Raw genomic sequence first — 20,023 nt, forward strand, 5'->3', positions numbered from 1 at the left:
GTTTCTGTGGAAAACACTAACCAAGGAAATATCACCATCAATATCTACACAAAATAATGCTGGAAGAACAAAAAAATGAAAAAGATAATAAAAACATAAATTTCCGTCCATTTCCTTTACATGGTTCAACAAATTAACTGTTACATCTATCATGAAAGAAGACAAAGAATATCATGGTAATATGAGACAGTATGTGTAATATGCCCAGATATTCACATGCTGCTAAACAAGAAGTTCCTTTGAAGGATTCATACATTTACATACTGTAGCCATTTTTAACCAGGATGAAAGATTTTTTGTGTTTGTATGTTTGTGTTTTTGTTTTGTTTTGTTTTTTGTCTTTTTTCCTGAAACTTTAATCCAGTTTCAGTTAAACACAATTGCATAGCAGAAATCACATCTACACTGGTATCAAAAAGCAACTGAAAGATGAAAAACTTTAATACAACATACACAGTATGTAAAAAAAAAATACAATCCAATTTCTGCCTTCATAACTTTCAAAATGATTAAACAATTAGAATGCTATTTCACGGTAAGAAACTACAACTTTTTACCTACATGCTGGAGAAACCCCATTCAATTTGGTTGAGTGAATGGTCAAAGAGAAATGTGGGTTGTTTTAAAGCATGTCATGGGATCGTTTCTTCCAAGTTTACCACTTTGATGCTCTTGGCATCCATCTTAATGAAATTATTTTGCCCCCACCTGACAGGATATTTACCAAATAAATTCAAATGTTGTGCATGAAATCATACCAATATGGAAACATGTAATAAATATGCAAGTTTGTAAATATTATTGTTCATGATTATCTTGATGAAAAAATGAGGGGAAATTAAAAATAAAAGGAGAACAGAACAAAGAAAGTTAAAAAGCAGGAACAGCTCATCAAATCTTCCATGAATTTATAATTAAATCTTTCCTTCATCATCAATTTTCAACGCCTTACCACTGCTTGCAAACTCAAATCTGCTTCCTTTTTGATGTAACGAATCTTTCATTTAGTTAGTTGAAGCAAATCAGCAGGGGTTTTGGGTAAGATTTACATGTAGGTAATAAGTTACTGGGTGTTTCATACTTTGAAATTGCATTTTGATTGAGTAAATATCTTTGAGGTTGACATTGCAGAAGGTCCCATTGTAATTTCTTTGGGGGCGTATGGTATATTCCACAACATGATTGGCAATGTATGCTTTTTTTTCTCTTTGCTATGAATTAAAAGGTGACACACTTAAAAGTCTTTATAACATGATAAAATTATGATTTCGGTGTAAAAATTCTTCACACTTCAACCTAGATTCTCATGGTTACTCTCTTTAGACACACACTACAAGTAACAATCATAGATAATGAATTTGAAAAAATATATCTGTAAGTTAGAGCTCTGACCCAAAAGCAAAAAAAAAATTAAAAAAGGAACAACAACCCAAGACTTCTTTTGTGTGTGTGTGTGAGTGTGTGTGTGTGGATGCTGTTGGAAAGAATCTGCCTTTCAATGGATTTGTAACACTGGCTGGACTCAGCAAGTCCTTACGAATCAGGTACTCTACTGAATTCTGTTTGGACTTTTCCAGCACGGCGACAACTGGTTTTCTTTAGATGCAGCAAAACAAGTCTATACATCTTTAGGTGCAGCAAATTAGGTCTATACTCTGTTCGAGTGGGATGTAAAACATTAGACACAATAAATTTAGATGTCTTATTTTAGTCTTGGATACATTTGACATCACACTGTTCAAAAAAGAATTTAATTTCAAAAAGGCACTTGGTGCATAAATTCATATCAGCTCTTTATCAAGGTTCAGGTGTGTTCATCGCAGGATATCTCCTGCCCATGTCTATCAAAGACTATTGCAAGACACGGCACTATTCTTGAGTGCACAGCCATATTGATTCATTCCTCATTTCACTCCCCTGAATGTCTTTGTCCTGTTGGATGCTGCTCAGTAGCCTTCATCCACGACGCCACACACCAAATTAGCTGGAAGTGCTCGATCTGGGGGGAGGTAGGGATACAAGGAGAATAAATGCCAGCCAGGAATTAAAAAAAAAAAAAATGGCAAAAGTTGTCCACATGTAGTATGAGGCAATGGCATACTGACCACACAAAAAAAGAAAGAAAAATATTACTGAACACTGTACTAGTTGTATGATAGCATACTTACTACACTTCAGCCATTGAGATATAAGTTGTCCAGCTCAAAAGAACAAAGTAAGACTATATGGCTATTACTATAATCATCGTTGTCGCTAGCATAACTATTAATATTATCATCATTTCTATCACCACTATCACTATCATATCACTTTTGCCATCACAATGGCGATTATTATATTATGACTTCTATTATCATCTCATTATTTTCATTATTACTGAATGGCACAGGGAATAAAACAGCACAGTCCAATCAAAATTCTTACAAATAAATTGAAACATCATGTCAAGTGACTTGACTGCATTCCATTTTTTAATAGAAGTATTTAATACAGTCATGAAATCACATAACTGCACACAACACAGAACAAGAGACCCGTGGGTCTAGCGCTCACCTGAGTATCGCACATTCACCTTCCATGCAGTCACTAATCTTAAATTATTCACAGCTCTACCAAAATTTGACCAGGCATTCTCAAGTAGAAGATGAAAATGTACAATAACGGCCCAAATTTTTAAAGATTCCTTAATTTGGGGGGATTGGGGCCCCCTGGGGCCCTCTGGTGGGGCATGGTGCCCATTTTAATAAATTGAGATCCTGACCCCCTAGGGATGCTACCTGCCAAGTTTGACAAAAATCAATCATGAGGTCTTCAGGAAGAAGATGAAAATGTACAATTCAGACCCCATTTGGACCTTCCCACCCCCCCCCCCCACCCCCAAGAGGGGCACCCCTGGATCTGCTACGAACAACCTTGAAACTACAGTAATTAATGTACTCACTCGTAGTATTATCTTAGCTCTATAACTTCTGATTCTAGAGAAGATTTTTAAAGTTTCCTTCATTTTGGGGCATTTGGGCCCCCCTGGGGGCCCCCCTGGGTGGGGCATGGTGCCCATTTGAACAAATTGAGATCCTAACCCCCTAGGGATGCTACCTGCCTGCCAAGTTGGGAAAATGGGTTATGGGGTTCTCAAGAAGAAGATGAAAATGTACAATTTAGGCCACATTAGGACCCCTCCCCACCCCCCTCCCCTGGGTCCCAAGGGGGGACCACCCCTGATTCTGCCATGAACAAACTTGAAACTACAGTCATCAATGTACTAACTCATAGTATTAACTTCTGGTTCTAGAGAAGAAGATTTTTACAGATTCCTTAATTTGGGGGGGGGGGGTGGGCCCCCCTGGGGGCCCTCTGGGTGGGGCATGGTGCCCATTTTAACAAATTGAATTCCTAACCTCCTAAGGAGGCTACCTGCCAAGTTTGTTGAAAATCGGTCTTGGGGTTTTCAAGAAGAAGATGAAAATGTAAAAAGTTTACGCACGACGCACGACGGACGCCGGTCGAAGGGCGATCGCAATAGCTCACTTGAGCCTTTGGCTCAGGTGAGCTAAAAATAAACATCTTTTAATGGTGTTTGACATAATACTACCATCATTAAAATCAGGTTTATTAACAAACATTTACATTTGCTCATATCCATATGGGCTTCTGCCAACAGGTTCTGACATGAAAGCATATTTGTAGAACACTTTAATGCATAATGCAGAATATTTACATCATTTATTTATTACATTCATATTATGTTCGCTATCAAATACGGTTCACTCTGCGTTATCACAAACATGTTATAACAAAATTATTGTTACAATAAAGTCAAATTCCAGTCCCAAAATTATCATTACCAATCTATACACTACTCTCTTTGGTTATAACAAAATTTTGTTATGATAAAAGAAAGCTTCTGGTCCCGAGGGGGAAAAAAAAACCACAACTAATGCCCCATAAAAGAAAGCTTCTGGTCCCGAGGGGGAAAAAAACCACAACTAATGCCCCAGTCACATAGACATCCCCGGATCACCCCGGACCACCCCGGATCTGATCCGCGGAGAGATCCGTGTTGACGCCGGGAGGCCAACACGGCAACTTTTGGAGGTCAAAAACATCCGGCGTCATCCGGGGATTGCCGTTTTGGCAGAGCAATCTGGGGTGGTCTGTGTGGCTGCCGTGTAGCTGCTGTGTTGATCCGTGTAGATGCCGTGTTTGTCCGTGTAGACGCCGCGCTCTTCCGGCCTTATCCATGTAGCTGCCGTGTTGATACCGTGTGTACGGTCATACCAAAATCCCGGATCTCCCCGGATATCCCCGGACGTCCCCGGATCACCGTGTAGATCCTTAAGCATCCGTGTTTATATGTGACTGGGGCATAACGAATAGACACAAACACACAAACATTGTACATATACACATACATACATACACACATACATTCATACAGGTAGGACAAGTGACAACTCACCAATGGCCTTGGGGTAGGGCAGGTTGAGCTCTTCCATGACTTTGATGAATTCTTCTTTGGACTTGGTAAGTCTCGGATTGTAGAGAAGTTCCTCTTTCACCGTGGTCATTGTTTGACCTGTACACAAGGTGGGGGAGGGGGTTTGAAGAAGCACAAAAAAGCATTCATGATACGGCTTATTACTCTAAAGAACACTAGAGCAAATACTTATCACTAGTAAGGTATGTTCCTAGGACCCAATGTCCTATGTCACAGCTCTGAGCTAGTAGGGGTTATCACATCTATTTGATTGTGCAACGTTCAATCTGCTGCACAAACAATCTCCTGCACAAACAATGACAGAAATTCAGGAGTACACCACAAAAATGTCCCTCTTATGTCACCTACTGAGACTTGTGCTAGGAACACAGGGCCAGCAGAACTGGGGAGGGGGGACTTGCCCCCCCCCCCCCCTTTTTTTTTTTGCACAATACATAGAATACATAGGGTGTAACCACTTTCGGTCCCCTTTTTTTGTACTAAACCAACGAAACCTTGAAGAGAGAAAAAGCGCAGGTAAGACTTTTTTTTTTCTTTGCTTGTCAGCTAAAGAAACGCTGAAGGGGGGGGGGGGGGGGGACTGTTGCACTGAATGCCCCATATCCCTATAACCTATGTACCATGTTTGGTGAAAATCAGTTGAATGCATACATCTCAAATGAATGGAATGGCTCATACTTTGAGCTATAACTCATTTCATCCCAAATTACTCTGGTAAATTGTTCCTTCATTGCGCTAAGTTTGAATGAATTCTGCTCATTTTCCTTTTCTTATCAAGTTTCCATGAATTCCATATATTGCCCCATTGAATGACCTCATTACTCCCAATCTCAGATTATGCTACTGCCGCACATGATACACAAATTTCCAAGCTGAGACACCTTGAATCTTTCTCTCAAGAAACTATAAAGCACACATAGACAAACCTGATGAAATCTAGCAACCCCTTGCTCCACTGTGATCAGATGGGACATAAATGGGTGCATGAGAGAGAGGTCAAGTGCTACTTTTGCTCCACTACATGGGTCTACATAAAAACATTCTTACCTGTGTAATCATGAGCAGGATATAGAACTGTGTCTGGTGGTAGGCTAAGGATTTTCCCATGGACAGAGTCATACAACCTGGAGGAACAGCCTGTTGCAAAGGAGATAATGAAACTGTCATTAATCATTAACATAGTATCCCTGTACCTGGTTTCTTTCCTAATACAATTTAGTAACACAAGACATGCAGTATCTCCAGTGTGAAGTATGGATAGAAGCAAGAACAAAAATTTGGCCAATGGTCGAATTGCAATCAAGAACCACAGTGACAAAATGAGATATAAGTACTATCCTTTTTCAGGACAAATATCAGTGACCATTCGCCTTGGTAATGATATATGGTACATTGCATAACAGGAGATTATCATTGTTATCATGTTTGTTTTGTTTGTTGTTGTTTTTTTTTTTTTTGGCAAATATCAGTCCACTAACTAAATTCTCTGTTAACAAATAACAGTACTGTGTCTACAATACTTCTCGCATACAAAATCAGAGTAATGCAGCATCTATTACTCAACTCAATCTTACCTGGAAAAGCCAACAAATTTGGCACATTTTCCTAATTCTGTGGCAGCTGATACACGAAATACCTGGAAGCACTCACTTTTTTTTTCAAGTCAAATTTATTTAAGTCTTTGACTGACTTTTTCCATATTTTTAGACTGTAGTGCTGCACCAATAACATTTCATTACAAGAAAATGAAACTACGTCATTTAGTATGCATACATATGTGCATTGTACAGGTCAAGAAAGTAGGTGAGCTCAAACATTTTGTTTACTTTAGTATTAAATCAAAGGGCAAGTTTATAACACATTATATTTGCTTTAGATATGAGTAATACATGTAAGATAAACATGATCCATTTCAATATCTTTACAGCACAATTGTAATCTGTGTTAAGAGTTAGTTTTAAAGAGTGAAACATAACCACAAAATCAAAAGCTTCATGTGGACCTTTTGTTTCCAGGAAACATAATGTGGCAACCATTACAGATTTAAGTTATTATGCAAATTACAGAGGTCGTGGCTGTTATGTGCAGTTGAGTTTCTTTCTATAAAAACTGCACGATATACATTTTAATTTATTATCTCATTTCTATAAAGCTGCATCACTACACAAATGTCTAATTGCATCTCAAATCTACACTGAATTTTCAGACCCATTTTACAGTAGACGTGAAATCATGACGCCAAAATTGTATCCCTCACATCAAATCATTGTTCTATAATAATAATAATGATAATAACAATAATAATAATAGTAATAATGATAATGAAAATAATAATAATATCAATAATAATAATAATAATAATAATAATAATAATAATAATAATGATAATAATAATAACGATAATAATAATAATGATAATAATAATAATTATAATAATTACAATAATCATAATAATAATGGAACAAAACATGTCATGGAGCAATGACAAAATTAACTTTGGGTGCTGGTTTTAGATAAATAAGGATGAAACACTTGTCTTGTAGGTAATCAAAAGAATAAACTGGATGACATCATCATCCACTCAGCTCATTACATCATAGGTAATCAAAGAACAAATGTGACTCGCGACAACGGTTTCAGGCAAAAGTCTCAAGAGCAAATTCCCTCCTAGGTGGGGTACAAAGATCTTTACCATCATTTTTGTCGATTTTGGTTTTTTGCAAAAATCAAATCTTTGATATATTTTCTACATCCACACTAAATTTCATAGCATAAGACTACGTTTTTCCTATCGAAAATGGAATTTCAAGCACCCTATGTTGGATCGCACTCGTCAGTTTCGAGGTTCTTTCGAACGCCGCGCCAATATCCCCAGCGTTGCTACGGCGCAGGGTCTCACATGCGATTGGCTGGTGCGTCGCACACATTTACATAATTCGGCCTTCGGAGACACCAGGTGCAGCAGCGTTTTGGGAATGCTTTGTCCACGCGTGCATGATTACATGCTCCATTGTTCTTGTTACAGTGGTTTATACGCTCGCTGTGTAGTGCGTGCTCTTCGTTTGGCTTTCTATCCAAACTATTCTACCGCATTGTTCGACAATGGAAGTGAAACAAAAATCATGTAGCACGACATAATCGTGTGAAAAGAAAAAAAAAAATAGTCTACTTGTACATGTAGTAAGAATTAAAACAGCAGACTGACTCAAGGGAAGGATGATGAGAGGAAAGGAGAGGTCACATGTAACCAGTTATATTCAAATACTACACATCAAGATCGCACCAAACGAGTCGTACGTGTTTGTTTGTTTGTTTTAATATAATCAACACCACCGAACAAGGCAACATATGCACGGCTTGCAAAAGCAAAAAACAAACAGGAATCATGACCCTTGCCAGCACTGGCATTTTTCTGCCTTCAAAAGGGTCGTCAATGATAAAGTCAAATCAACAACAATGAAAACGCGATTTGTAAATGTGTGGATTCGCCACCCGCTCCCGTTTACATGCACATGGTCATGGCGTGTGGATGCCATTGCCTCATGTGTATACCATACACAATGTACACAATACGTGCAATTATCGTATCCGCCATCTTGAAAGACGTACTGGTAAAACAAACCCGAGCGAACCGCATTGTTTTTCGGCTCCATACGCGGAGCTACTAGGAAGGGTGCCCGGGAAATTTGACTCTCTCAGTGAGCCAATCAGAAGGCGATGTGGTTGCTAGAGGCGGAGCTTAACATCAATTGGCACCATCGTACGGATGGGTGATTCTTACCTCGCATCGCCGCTCGGACATTGTCTTTGAGTAAGGGGTGAAACTTCAAAGCCCGTTTTCTCGCAATTTTGTCAGGCTTACAACTTAAAAAGTACATTTTATTTCGCTTTCCATGCCAACTTATGGTGCCGAAGAATACAAGTGTTTTATATCAATGCAAAGCTTAGGAAATGGGCAATGTGATTCAGTGAAAACATGAATTTTCAAAATGCCCGACTTTTGCCTGAAACCGTTGTCGCGGGTCACAAATTGGATTACGTTATCCACTCGGCACATTACATCATCAGCTCAGCGCACAATGGCTTAAATGTAGCTGAAACTTCAGTTTATTCTTGTGAGTACTGGCCTGATTAATGCACATACCTTGTTGAAAGTCAGTCCTCCCACAGCCCCTGATGAGGATAGCGTCTCCTGTGAATGCCATCACCGGCTTTCCAGACGAGTTGCGCAGAACGTAAGTCACGCAGCCGTTCGTGTGACCTGGTGTTGCCACAACATCGAGGGCCTTCAAATGGAACAGCAGTCGGATTTAGTATCAAAGCATGAAGATACTATGACATAGAGGATTAAAACAGAGCTCTTGACCCATTGTGTACCAGACACCACAATTCCGAGGTTTTATCATAATCTTCATCATTTGTCATTACTACAAAGCCAGAAACCCTCGCCTGCATTTTAATTTTGCGAATTTCGAGAGAGCCAACATTTGCTAAGTCAAAATGCACTTGACCATTCTTGTTTTTATGCATTGAACGTCCATGGAATTTTGTTTAAAGATAAAGATTTTCCTTTCATTTGAGCCTTATTCTGGTCATAAACCATCATTTCTTTGTGTTTTTGGATGTACTGTAATCATGGAAAGCCAGTAAGAACTGAATTTGTGACAGATTCTTACACTGATCACAAATACTTAATGATTAAAGTAAATAATTCTTTTTTCAAGTTTGAAAATTTTGGCACATTCTTTTGGTACTGTAGGGATTGATTGAAGTTCATCAAATTCCAGCTAGTCTTCTGCATTAAATGAAGAAGAGATGATCACTTTCAAAGCAAGATTAAACAGAGACTTGATGGGTTAAACAACATACTGTATACGCTATAATTTTCGCATACATAAATTTTCGCGAATTGCCGATGTCACACATTTTTGCGAGTGGTTAAATTCGCGATTGGGGGACCAGAGAAAATATGAAGTGGCAAAGAAAGTGTGAATTTTCAACTTACTAGCAACGAATGCTACCACAGCGACTGGGCTGTGTATACTAATACTAGTAGTTAGACGAGGACATGTACATTGTATGTACGTAAACAAGCTTAGCCAGCATGGTCTGTTCGGTAAGCCGTAAAATGTTCGTATCGTCAAGGCAAGGGATTCATTTTGGAAGGTAATATTTTCGCGTGTTGTTAATTTCGCGAATAGCTCCCGACTCGCGAAATTCGCGAAAATAAAACCCACGCGAAATATATAGCGTATACAGTAGTGACTGACACATAATAATGCACTTTGAAAACTAAAATCTCTACATAAGGTAATCAGTAATCCCCAAACAAATGCCCAGTAGGTCAACTGCTTGTTATGTCTATGTGGCTAGTTCATAATACATCCCATTGTTTATGTGTAAATGGCATCTGCTTCATCTTATCACAAATGGTTTATCAAGACCAATCTCGAGTTTGCACAGCAATTCTTGAAGGATTTTCTATCACGACAAACACTAAGAGTTATCTATCAGTTCCAGCAAAACAGATAGTAGGACACACTCATGCGCACGTAATGTGGCTTGTGATCTTGTCACATCCAACAAAATAGGATGGTTGATAGCATAAGATACAAGCTAACCTTCCTTTTCATTGCCGTCTATTAAAAGCTACTTGACTCATGACTCGCCTTGAATTACTTACCACATCAGTATCAGTACACCCAGATATCTTAGGTCAATAAATATTATTCAGTCATCTAGACAACATCAACAAGGATATCTATGAATAATTGTGAGGAAGCTGGAGAACGTTATTAAGTGTCACATACCCCTTTTGCAAATGTCACAAAATAATGGTTGAAGAATTATATCCCCAACATCTTGCATGAAATCTTACAGTAACATACCTCAGATTCCTTAAAATAAATGACATTTGAACTAAACCAATGTCACTCAAGATTATGCTCCCCTTTTGTACAGAGAACAGCAGTTGGAATATTTTGGGGGTCCAAGAAATTCACTGGATATCTATTTATTATTCCCCCTCAACCAGAAAGAAGTTTCCAAGTTTACCAATATCAGGAAAGTTCTGAATTGCCCCCTCCACAATAGACCAGGTTATGAAGGGAATCTACAAATGTAATTGTCAGTGCTGCAAAATGGACACACAAACTCTACACAAACCCAAGCGCAAAAGAATTTGAAAAAAAAAATCTAATCAGCAAATTTGTCAATACAAACATACACAAACAGTCAGATCTGTATGAAAGGACTCTCATAATTATGTTATCAATGAGAGAGTCATTATAGAGAAATTACTGTCTAGTACCATGATGACAGAATAAACTAGGAAAGCACTCATAGAGCACAGACCTCTGCCAAGCATCTAATTTCCACCCATTTTTATACATGCACGCTCAAAATTGCTCACTTTCCCAATCCAATATGGAAGCCATTTGTTTACATCATCAGTTTCCAGCTACGCGGCACCTCGTCTGAGCAGAGCATGCTTTAGAACGCGCATGCAAACCTCGAATATGTGCAGCTTGAACTACCGAGGGCACTGACCTGTCCATTCACAACTTTTTGAGTTATTTTGCAAGTAGACAAACCAACGCAAAGCCAATGATCGCTTAACCTCCTCCTTCCTTGGCGGACGTAATTCGGTACACACAAGTAACATGTATAAACAAGGCTCAAGTAGTATGCTGTACAGGATTCACATGCTCAATGGCATACAGAACGCTATATATCTTGGACAAACTATAAGACTAGGCCATATTAAGAGTTTCTCACACAGACTTGTAAATGAGTGCCCTCCGGTTCAAGAAATATTTGCAAAGTGCTCACTCTCGACAAACATTCAATATTTCATGATTCATATGACTCTTATAACTTTTACAACTACATGTACGAATGACATACTGAATGATCCCATGTATGCTTTTTAAAAAGGGATTATACAATGGTTTCTTTGCATAGCCTACAATGCTGTATTACTGTAAAGTCCTCATATACATTTTTTCTCCTCTCTTTTGAGAATACATTCCTCTCCTCTCTTTTGAGAATACATTCCTCTTTACAGTGACCCTTCATAGACCTCCCAATGTTTAAAATGCAAAATGGCAGTATTATAGGGGCTCCTGTAGTGATGGATTACACACTACTTATAGACAATTGTGGACAAGATTAGTTTGACTTTATACATGTACATGGGTAACTTGACCAATATGACACATCTTATATTTTAAAACCATTGGCATTACTGTACATTGTATATTGTTGTTTGTGGGTATTTCTGTTCTAAAATTCTCCATCCCCTAAAAAAAAACACCAACCAAAACAACCAAAAGAAACAAACAAACAAACAGACAGACACAAAAATCTAATGAAAGACAAATACCCTAATTGATGTTGTTTTTCATTATCATTCAAGATGCCATGATATAGTTTTTAGATTTGCCAACAGTTCTAGCAGGGAGGTGACCTGGTTCCAGCATTCAACATTCACAAACAATGCCAAATTTTAGTACAATGGCCTGTGGAGTACTGTACGAGCTGAAATTTTCGCATACAGATATTTTCGCGAATTGCTACTAGGAGGACATTTCCATGTGTTGTTAATTTTGCGGTTGCGAGGTCTAACTGTACTTATCTATTCGCACGTTGTTATTTTCGCGGTTCAAAGGCGATTCGCGAAATTCGCGAAAATAAAACCACCGCGAAAATTTCACCTCGTACAGTACATAGATGGGTCAAAAGTGCCTGTTTAAATTACTCCCCCCCCCCCCCCACCACACACACACACACACTCATGTAAGATGAAATGCCAGGGCATGCTATTTAATCACTAATACTTTGAACTCTCCCTATACCACTCCACCCTGAATAACGGGGATTTTGTTACTACAATAATTGTAGGCCCTAGTTAGTGTAGAATTGTCAATTACGAGACACCCACCAGAGAACCAAACTTGACTTGGTCACCATCGTCAATGAAGATGTCGGCCTTGGCCCCACTCTCCCTGCTGATGACACTCTGGCAGCTTGGCACCTTCTGCTTCAGAAGGCCCGTCCCAGTTATGTGGTCGGCATGGCAATGGGTATTGACTGATAGAGAGGGAGAGAGAGAAAATAAACACAAACACAAGAAAACCAATGAACAAGGAGATAGTTCATCAGCTCTACACCACATGTACATGTAGGAGAGAGATATAAACAGATTTTTGTAGAAAAGGAAAGACGAGAGGAATACAAATGCAAGGCGACGACTGACCTGCAAATGGAAAAGAAAAAAGGTCTAAAGTGACCTTGCTTGGCCTATCTGACTAGCAGTTAACAACAGCCGCAGTAGGGTTAGCACCATCTGAATATTACAAGTTTACCTTTCAAGCATTCTTGCAGAGTGATACCTAAGAAGATCATAGCAAACTTGGGGGGGGGGGGGGGCCTGGGGGCCTCGAAGGTGGGGGGGGGGGGAAGAGCGTGGTATCCATTTGCATATTCGATCACGCTGGCGATAGTTCCTGCCAAGTTCATAAAAAATTTGGGCATGCATCTTCACAAAGATCAAAGTGTGGTACCTGGCCTCCACCTTGTTCCCACTACCACGCGAGTCGAGCCTAGATCTGCCATAAAGCAAACTTGAAATAATGTGCACTGCGCCCATTTGATCAAAATGAGGTCCCGTAATCCTAGGGATGCTACCTCCCAAGTTTGGTGAAAATCTGTCGCCATCGGGTTTTAAAGAAGAGGCTGAAAAATTGAAAAGTTTACAAACAATGGATGCTGGACAATGAATGATTGCAATTGTTCACTTTGATGAGCCGTTCACCTAGGTGAGCTGAAAATACTTGCATGAGTTCATCATTCGGTGTTACCCTGCTCCTACCCTGGAGCAAGTTAGTCATGATGATAGGAGATATTCTGCAGGAATAAAAGACACACAATGCGCATCAAGAATGACAGTGACGAACCACCTACTTGCATAGACAAGAGTGAGACCTAGGTCCTCCAGAAGATGAATGTCTCTCCTGACGAGTTCAATAACTGGGTCGATAAGGATTGCATCCTTGGTGTCAGTATCTCCGAGCAGATAAGTGTAGGTGTAGGACTGGTAGTCAAACAACTGTCATGTGTACAAAAAGAGGTGGGAAAACAGTATAAAGTGTTAAATGTATCAGTATGGTTCTATTTGTGGTTAAAGTTTACTCTGACAAATGTTCACCATCAATGCCACAATGAACTACTTTTAGTGATTACTAGTGGTTCATAACGATCTGAGTCATATTCTTCCTGAGAGGCTTAAGTCTAATCTCTTACAATTATGCAACATCTACAAATATACAACATAATCTGACAAAAATGACAGAAGAGCATTGTACAATGTATTCACTTAATCTTGACTCATTTAGGTATTAATTACTTTCCTGGTATTTTCACTTACTTTCACATTTACAGTAACCCGTTGAGGATGGACTGATTTCTCTACAAGATGTATTTTCCATAAACACCTGCCCAAGTACACTCAAGACTTGTCCATAACGGGTTAAAACAAACAGATTCAAGCAATATTGTCCAAGTACACTACTATTTGTGCAATTTTGGATGCTTCCAATTTTTGATCTGGTCAAACTGAATGTTCTGTTGTTTATGTTCTAGTATCATCAAAATATGTTGCCCGATGTATTCAGCAACATGTTCCAGATGAATTCCTCATTCCACTCAGGGAGGTGCGAGAGAAGGAGAGGCAACTACTGCTCTCCTTTGAAGTCATGCGCGGCACCGCCGAGAAGTTATGCGTTCAACTACAGGTGTTACCCATGTGCTTTGACAAAAGAGAGCATCAATAATCGGGACTAGCGCTCTCACATCTAAAAATATTTGCTCCTACTGCAATTCACTCTCTCTTTCAAAGTGATGGCAACAGTGAATTTGTGTACCTTGAATTGGAGCAGCGAATCAAAATGCAGTGTAAAACTCACGATTTTAACAGCAAATAGTTTAAAAACACGCTGGAACACGCTTTAACGGAGTACTTTATTTGAAAGATCAAAATATCCCTTATTAAAAGATAGAAAATTAACATGCGGAAATGTGCGCATTATGGAAAAATATTAGGTTTTTAAGAGGGCCTAATTTTCATTTCATTTCGATTTGCGAATTAGGAAGAAACTAGAAATACATGTTAATAATATTGAATTCTTTCCTAAACTATTCTAAATCAATTCGAGTATTTCATTTGAAATTTTGCGGTGAAATAAACTTGTAATTCAACGAAAGGTGAAATGCGTTCTTCGTCTCCGAACTCCGTCTTGCAACTAGAGCGGTGCCGAGCATGACTTCAAAGCGTAGTGGAATGCTAGATATCCCATTGTAACGCCTTGAACCCAAACAAGTGTTTGCATGAATTACGAAGAGTTGCCACTCCATCTCTGTAACACCTCCCTGTTCCACTTATATCCCACCTGGGAACACAATAATTTTCATAAACCTCTGACTTATTCAACTCTAAGATTGCAATCCATAAGTTTTTACAGGTGTCAAGGAATGGAATTCTATTGATGGTAACCTTAAATCTAGCACTATATTTTTTAGGTTTTAAGTTCTATATAAACAGAGTGTATTTAGACAGATGGTATATTCATGACTGACAAGACTTCCTTTCTTTCTTGATACCGTACCTTTCTTTCTCTCACTCTTATTCTCTGTACACTTTGTGAGTGTGTGTGTCTGTGTGTCTACCAACGAATTAAGCTAAGATAAGTCTTTGTGTTTGAAAACAGATGATTTAAGTCCACCTATGTGTTATTTCAATCTCCTGTTCAAATGTATGTATTGGTCCATGTCACAACAAGTGTTGGTTGATTGCATGTACAACTTGTACAGCTGTATTTTGCTGTTTTAGTTTGAGGGCTCCAGCCACAAGCACATAAATTGCTTCTTAGGAATCCTGACATGTGCTGTATTTGTTCCTTTCTAATGACCTGTAAGTTGCATATTGTTTTATATTTTGCCAAATAAATGAATGGATGAATGAATGAAAGAATGGTTTACACTGAAAATACACAGACTTTTGGTGCCACTTCTAGGTTTCACCAGCTAACAAGCAGGGTAAAAAAAGTGGGGGACCCAAAGTGGCGACAGCTCATAAATGTATTCTGTATTCCTTTGTATGGTATGGGGGGGGGGGGGATTCCCCTTTAAGTATAGACCAAAAGATCAGTCTGTACATGGTCGGGATATGTTCTTAAATACAGATTGAAGGCTGACATACCCAATACCCGATACTGTAAGGGGACGATCTGGCATGGAAACCAATGTGTGATTATTAAACAAATGCATATTTGCCAGTAACAGTTATCACAATGCGGTAGCCTGTCAATGAGCTGATGCGCTGGTAGAGCCCTGTGTCTTATTCCATGAAAATTCCACCCAAATCTTAGACACTTCAAACAGTTGGCGAGTGGATTCAATTCAATTCAATTCAATAGAACATTTATTTCCAGATCAATTCGTGTAACAACAGAAACAATTCAGTAATGACAAATTGGAGGTGACAACTCAGTAAGCACAGCTTGAATTGAGTGCACCTTTAACATTTGAAAACGTAGTTGAATCTGAAACATAGCTAAAAAGACATTAAAATACATTTACAAGATGAAATACAGATACACAAGAGACTAAAGCTAAGGATGCAGGAGGAAAACAGATAGGAAGAAGGAAAAAGAGAAAGAAAAGAAAAGAGAAGAAAGAAAAAAAATACATTAAGGAGAGGTAAAGAGAACCCAAAAATATACACTTGTAATACTAAACCAAACAAGGCAACATTGTACATACATGTATAATGCATTTTAATAAATCAAGAGAAATTTAGCAGCCCTCACTATAAACTACCTTATATGGATGAATACAACTTTTTCTTGAGTCTTATCTTAAAACAATTTTGAGATGGTGCATTTCTTATGTCTTTAGATAAATTGTTCCATTTCTTGGGGCCCATAAAACGAATATTATGTAGGTAAGACAAGGTTCTGGGTCTGGGCAAATGCATTAATGACGAGGAGCGTGTATTGTAATTATGCACATTCTGATTGATATCCAACAATTGAACAAAATGGTCAGGCATAAGTTTGTTGACACACTGATATACAAAAATACATTGCTGATAGGTGGTGATATTTTTCAAAGTAAGCAATTTTAGTTTTGAGTGTAACGGGCCTGCTTTAGATTTCGGGTTCGCTCCATGTATAACTCTTACTATTTTATTTTGCTTTGAAGTCAATTTCTTTAGACTGGACTGAAAAGTACTTCCCCACACCATGTTGCAATTGTAAGACAAATAGGGCAAAACAAGAGTGGAGTATAACATCCGTAATACATCAGTAGGTAACATGTAGCTTAGTCTGGATATAATACCAATGTTCTTTGATATTTTTTTCTCTGTCTCTTGTATATGAGGCCTCCATGTTAATTTTGAATCTAAAATAACACCAAGAAGTTTTGTTTTCTCTACCCTGGGAATTTGAACATCATTCAATTCCACTTTAACAAAATCAGTGTCATATGATTTGTTACGATTACTAAAAACAATAAAGTTACATTTGCGGGGGTTAACAGATAATCGATTTGCCTGAAACCATGTACACAATTTTGAAAGGTTACTATTTACTTGATCTTGCAAAGAAGGAAGATCCTTACCACTGAACAATATATTAGTGTCATCAGCATATAATATGTACGATGAGGTATCGGAATTAGAAACATTTACAATATCATTTATGTATAATATAAACAACAGTGGTCCTAATAAGGACCCTTGTGGAACTCCACATAATATTTTCTTTAAGTCTGATATACAACTGTTATATTTTGTACATTGATATCGTTTGGAGAGGTAGCTTTTAAACCAACTGTATGCTACACCTCTAAAACCATAATGCTTTAATTTAGCTAACATAATATTATGATTAATTGTGTCAAAGGCCTTTGACAAGTCAACAAAAACACCAATAAGAAAGGAATTTTCCTCAAACGTATCAACAATCTTATTCGCAATGTCAGTTAGGGCCATGGAAGTTGAATAATTGCTGTGAAAGCCGTACTGATAACTACCCACAATATTATTTTGATCAAGAAACTTAACAGCACGGTTGTAGACAATCCTTTCCAAAATTTTCGAAAAACAAGGAAGCACTGAAATTGGTCTGTAATTTGACAATTTACATTTGTCACCTTTTTTAAACACAGGGGTTACACCAGCAATTTTCAATTTTCAATTCATCTGGATTGCATATTTATGAGATTTTAATTTGATTAAATGTAAGTGTAAATTTGCTGGTGGAGATGAGGATTGGGCTTTTAACTTTTTGTGAGATACCAAGAAACCACTTAATACAGAGCACACTGTTCTAAGACTTCAGAGGAATTCAAAGTTTATCATTAGATGTGAATCAGTTTTGGAATGACTGAGTAATCCCAAAACAAAGTAAAACAAAGCAATCCTAATAAAAGGTGCAATTGGTCCCATCTTTTATATGGATTGCTCTATTTTTTATATCTTTACAAAGCCATTTCAAAACCAATTTTCATTCAATAAATGTTAAATCCCTCTTGGAATTACATCATCTTTCATGTTTCATCAGAGCTTTCTCACTATCTCCAAAAAAAAAAAAAATGTTAGATACCTGAAGTGACGATCCCTATCAGGCTGGTCTCCCCTTAACTGCGACCAGCCGGGCAGCCCGAACACCGAACAATGGTTAGTCTCCTTATTCTTACACTTCTTATGAATACTCTTTAGTTTTCGTTACAATAACTTAAATTACAATCTGTATGGTCACTACCAGAAATTACTTTATCTTAATGGTAACAAATATGTTAATTATGCTTAATTTAAATTAGGTCCAGGGAACTGTTCTATCACTGCTATCCTAAATCCTACCTAGCCTTACCTTAACCGCACCAGCGACCCCAACCTGTACCGAGTCGGGGTCGCATGGCAGCCCTATGGCTATCGAAGAACCGCCTGATATGGCTTAGCATTTTGGTTACCAGAGACCAAAATACAGGGTTTTTACACTGAAATTCGTAGCCATACATTGTACTATTAGATAAGATACTTACAATCAGAGCCGCTGAAATCAATTTACAATACGATCTGTATAATAAGAGTCCAATGAAAGATTTTATCTGAGGTTTTAGTCCCTCCGCACTTCGTATCGTAGTACAACTTACCCAGCGCATGCGCTAACAGCCTTGCTGTCGATCAGGTATGGATAAAACGTAGCACATATTATAATACAAAATGTATGCGTGTGGAAAAAAAAACATGACGGCTAGCTGAGAATTCTGAAATGAATATTTATTCGCGCATGCACAGATCATTTTATTTAAGTGATATGTTCAAAATGGCGATTCGCATCTTGCGGAGATGGTCTCAAAGATGATGACGATTAATCTTGTTTTCGGAGGTAATGGTGAGGGATACGATGTACATAGTTGCCTATAATATTCAACAATATGGTATTTCAACATGTGACTTTTCGTTGCGAATCCAAGTGTTGTTTTGAACGATGAGTTGTTTACAGAATTGCAAGCATCGCAGTGCACTTATTACTTCACTAAATTGCATACAAGTCGTCGGGGCGCTGTTACTGGTTACAGCACCCCGCGTCGGGGTTAGCCTTACCTATATGCATGCCCCTATATGGTAGAGACATAGGATCTATTAAATTAAACCGTGTATGGTCTAACGTTAGATGTATAGTCTAGAGCCAAGCCCATGCATGGACCATCCATGTGTCATTCCCATGGTATTGCCAATTGGTAGACCCTCCCTTCCTCAAAAATAAAAAATGAAACTTTCATTAGCACAGTTTGTGTAACGTTGAGTAAATTTACTTCCGGCACCGATATTTTTTTTTTCCCTTGTCCCTTGTCTTGATCTTCCCCTCTAAACATTGCTAAACTAACAGTGGTCAACTGGTGGTAACATTGACTAATTTTTAGGTTAATTTCTACCTCTAAAAGAACCGTGGATTTACCTGTCGAAATATTAGATTCGGGGGACAGTTATCACCATCAGGCGAGGTCGACATCCCTCTGCGGATCATCTCATAATGCCGTGAATGTCCACTCTCGTCGGACAAACACGGAATTTTGTGATGAAAGGACAAGGTAGACAACGGTGCCGCAGTAAATGGCATACGAGGCGGACGGCAAACGGACGCTGACGTGATCCCCTGCCGACACTTCGGAGGGAGACTGCGCCATGCTCTCGAAGTCAACCCGCAAAGCACGCGAGCTCTCGACATCGTTCAGTTCACATTCACCGTGGTACAAATACAATCACAACGAAACTCTTGTAGTCACCCTTTGTTTGTTGTGGGTAGCAGCTAGCAGGGCAGGGATCATCAGGGAAAGCCAAATTCGATGTGATGATTATATGTGAGACTCTGAGAGCCCTGCGGACTGGGACCTACTCAACAAGTCAACAACGGGCTATCCATCTGTAGCTAGCTAGCGATCTTCTTATTCTAGCGT

The 20,023-nt window shown here is 38.6% G+C and overlaps 1 protein-coding gene across 1 annotated transcript; it reads right to left on the reverse strand.

Moving 5' to 3' along the window:
• Positions 1 to 1,463: 1,463 nt before the first annotated feature.
• LOC140241908 (persulfide dioxygenase ETHE1, mitochondrial-like) lies at positions 1,464 to 19,889 on the reverse strand. Its single transcript, XM_072321659.1, has 7 exons — positions 19,525 to 19,889; positions 13,463 to 13,607; positions 12,441 to 12,589; positions 8,643 to 8,784; positions 5,546 to 5,635; positions 4,460 to 4,576; positions 1,464 to 1,999 (listed from the first exon to the last, which is right to left on the reverse strand). Exons 1-7 carry the CDS (start codon positions 19,792 to 19,794, stop codon positions 1,947 to 1,949), a joined length of 966 nt encoding a protein of 321 aa, XP_072177760.1. The 5' UTR covers positions 19,795 to 19,889; the 3' UTR covers positions 1,464 to 1,946.
• Positions 19,890 to 20,023: the final 134 nt, after the last annotated feature.

The sequence above is a fragment of the Diadema setosum genome, chromosome 2, assembly GCF_964275005.1.
Source record: "Diadema setosum chromosome 2, eeDiaSeto1, whole genome shotgun sequence".
Taxonomy (NCBI): Eukaryota; Metazoa; Echinodermata; class Echinoidea; order Diadematoida; family Diadematidae; genus Diadema; species Diadema setosum.